At 32.8% G+C, this 2,500-nt stretch overlaps 1 protein-coding gene across 3 annotated transcripts in view; it reads left to right on the forward strand.

Moving 5' to 3' along the window:
- The window catches only part of LOC137646102 (5-hydroxytryptamine receptor 5B-like), a 220,203-nt gene that overhangs the window by 140,708 nt on the left and 76,995 nt on the right, over positions 1-2,500 (forward strand). Inside the window, exon 1 of one of the 3 annotated variants that reach the window (XM_068379296.1) lies at positions 697-896. The exons of the other annotated variants lie outside the window; for them this stretch is intronic. Within the exon in view, the coding sequence (XP_068235397.1) occupies positions 875-896 (22 nt within the window). The 5' untranslated portion in view covers positions 697-874. Of the gene's footprint in view, positions 1-696; positions 897-2,500 lie in introns of those variants that run through there. 3 annotated transcript variants of the gene reach the window in all.

A 2,500-nucleotide genomic window follows, 5' to 3' on the forward strand; every position in this document is an offset into this window, starting at 1 on the left:
GACCTTGTTGGTGGTACTGGCATGAGGCAGCCGTAAGAATAGCCTCCTGCCCCGTTTAATATCAATTTTAAGTCACCTGTATGTGCAAAGCATTATCTTTTTATCGTGAAATAACTGATAAATTATCTATTGCTCAACCGAGTGACTGGAGTGTTTTTTCCCAAAGCTGAGGAAGGTGACCCCAGTGAAAGTAAATATTGACCAGGAATACACACGCTTGGCATACCTGCACCTTCGATAGAAAAACCTTAGCGAAGCTTATCAAGGCTCTCCTCACAGCAGCACCGTATCTAAACCAATTAAAGAACTGCTTTTGGGTGTTCTAACAGAAAAAAAAAATAAAAGAAATAAGAAAATACACAGTATTTAAACCTATATTGAAGAACTTTTTTGGGTGTCCTAACAGAAGAATTAATAGAAATAAGAAAAAACACCGTATTTAAACTTATATTGAAGAACTTTTTTGGGTGTCCTAACAGAAGAATTAATAGAAATGAGAACAACGTATTGTATCTAAACCAATTTATTGAAGAACATTTTTATTTTCGCTAACGTTCGAACAGAAAAAAAAATAAGAGAAACAAGAAGAATAATTGATTGATTTTACGTAATTACCGTTAACCGAATTCCACCAGTGCACTTCGGGTGTTACTTTGAACAGAAGAAACACAAGAACAGAAGAGAAACAAGAAAAAGGAAGAATAATTGGATATTATATAAATAAAAGCCGTTAAACAGAATCCACCCTGATGGGATTGCTTAGCAGACGTCACCTACAATACAGTTGCACCTTTGAAACCGTATAGTCATCTCAAAACTTAAATACTGTGGGCTTGGAGGCATCAGGCGGACACATAAGCGACTCGTTTATGTGATGGAGACAAAAACCAACGAAGGTAGGCCAGCCCTGGGCAAGCCCTTCTCTTGTGTACGTTTAGGAACCTTTTATTCGAACGGATAAGAAATATATTGGAAGTCGGAGCTATTTTTTTTTTAGTTCTTGTGGTAAAAGTCAAAAGGTTGCGTTTATTATTTAGGTTTGTTTGAATTACATATTTAGGATACTGTATCAGATTTCACGAAAGGTTTTCGTTTGAATTACATGTTTAGTATACTGTACTTTATCGGAACATTTCACGAAAGGTTTTCGTTAGATTTACACATATAGGATACTTCATCAGAACATTTCACGAAAGGAGTATGATGATGATTTGCTGTAATTGATATGCTAGATAAATCAGGCCATTTTGTTCAAATTATAATAAGAAAACAAACACTAGGCCTACTATTTAGGATACTTCATCAGAACATTTCACGAAAGGAGTTTGATGATGATTTGATGTAATTGATATGTTAGATAAATCAGCCTATTTTGTTCAGATTATAATAAAAAAATACTAGGCCTACTAGTAGTTTCATTAAGTTAATTAAGTTAATTTTCTGTATAGTAAATACACAAATGAAAATACTGATAAATAAATCAATTAATAAAAACAAATTAATTGATTCCATGTTAGATAACTTTTTATTTCAGATTTTAATTAAAAAAACACTAGGTATACTATTTGTTTTGTTGTTAAATAAGTTAATTTTTTGTATAGTATATAGACACATCAATAAAAAAAAACTGGTAAATGAATAAATCAATTATTAAAGACAAACAAATAAATTGAATCTATGTTAGATAAGTTTTTTTTAGATCATAATTAAAAAAAAAACACCTAATAAAAAAAACAATTGAATTGATCCTATGTTAGATAAATTAGCCTCTTTTCAGATTATACTTAAAAAACACTAGGCCTATTAGTAGTTTCGTTACGTTCATTTTCTGTATAGTGAACAGATAAATAAACAAAAGCTCTGATAAAGACAAATCACTAAATAAAAGTTGACTAATTTATACTATTAATAGTTGATGTAATACTAATAGTAATAAAAGATGACTAATTAATACTATTAATAGTTGAGATACTACTTATAGTAATAATTATGCTCTATTACTCCCCAATTTGTACCAAGCATTTCCTCTGATTATCAGATATATGCTGATCTCATGATTAGGCTAATAGCTCATTCTCATAATAAGTCGTTAATGATACAATTGTGGCATTTGACATCAATATTGTATGACTGGGTGATTCATAATCCTGTTATAGGAAAACGGTCAGTGCTTTCCTACGGTGAGAGATCCGGACGTAGGATTTGCGTCAGTCCCTGAAGGACTCTCTCTCTCTCTCTCTCTCTCTCTCTCTCTCTCTCCTCTCTCTCTCTCTCTCTCTCTCTCTCTCTCAAAACGGTCTACAAAGAACAAATGGAGTTAACATCCAAAATCCTTGTAACTCTCTCTCTCTCTCTCTCTCTCTCTCTCTCTCTCTCTCTCTCTCTCTCTCTCTCTCTCTCCCAAAGAGCAAATGGAGTTTCCTCGAATGTACTAAAAAGTCTTTGAGACATCTAAAATCCTTGTAACTCCCTCTCTCTCTCTCTCTCTCTCTCTCTCTCT

The sequence above is a fragment of the Palaemon carinicauda genome, chromosome 8 (genome assembly GCF_036898095.1).
Source record: "Palaemon carinicauda isolate YSFRI2023 chromosome 8, ASM3689809v2, whole genome shotgun sequence".
Classification (NCBI taxonomy): domain Eukaryota; kingdom Metazoa; phylum Arthropoda; class Malacostraca; order Decapoda; family Palaemonidae; genus Palaemon; species Palaemon carinicauda.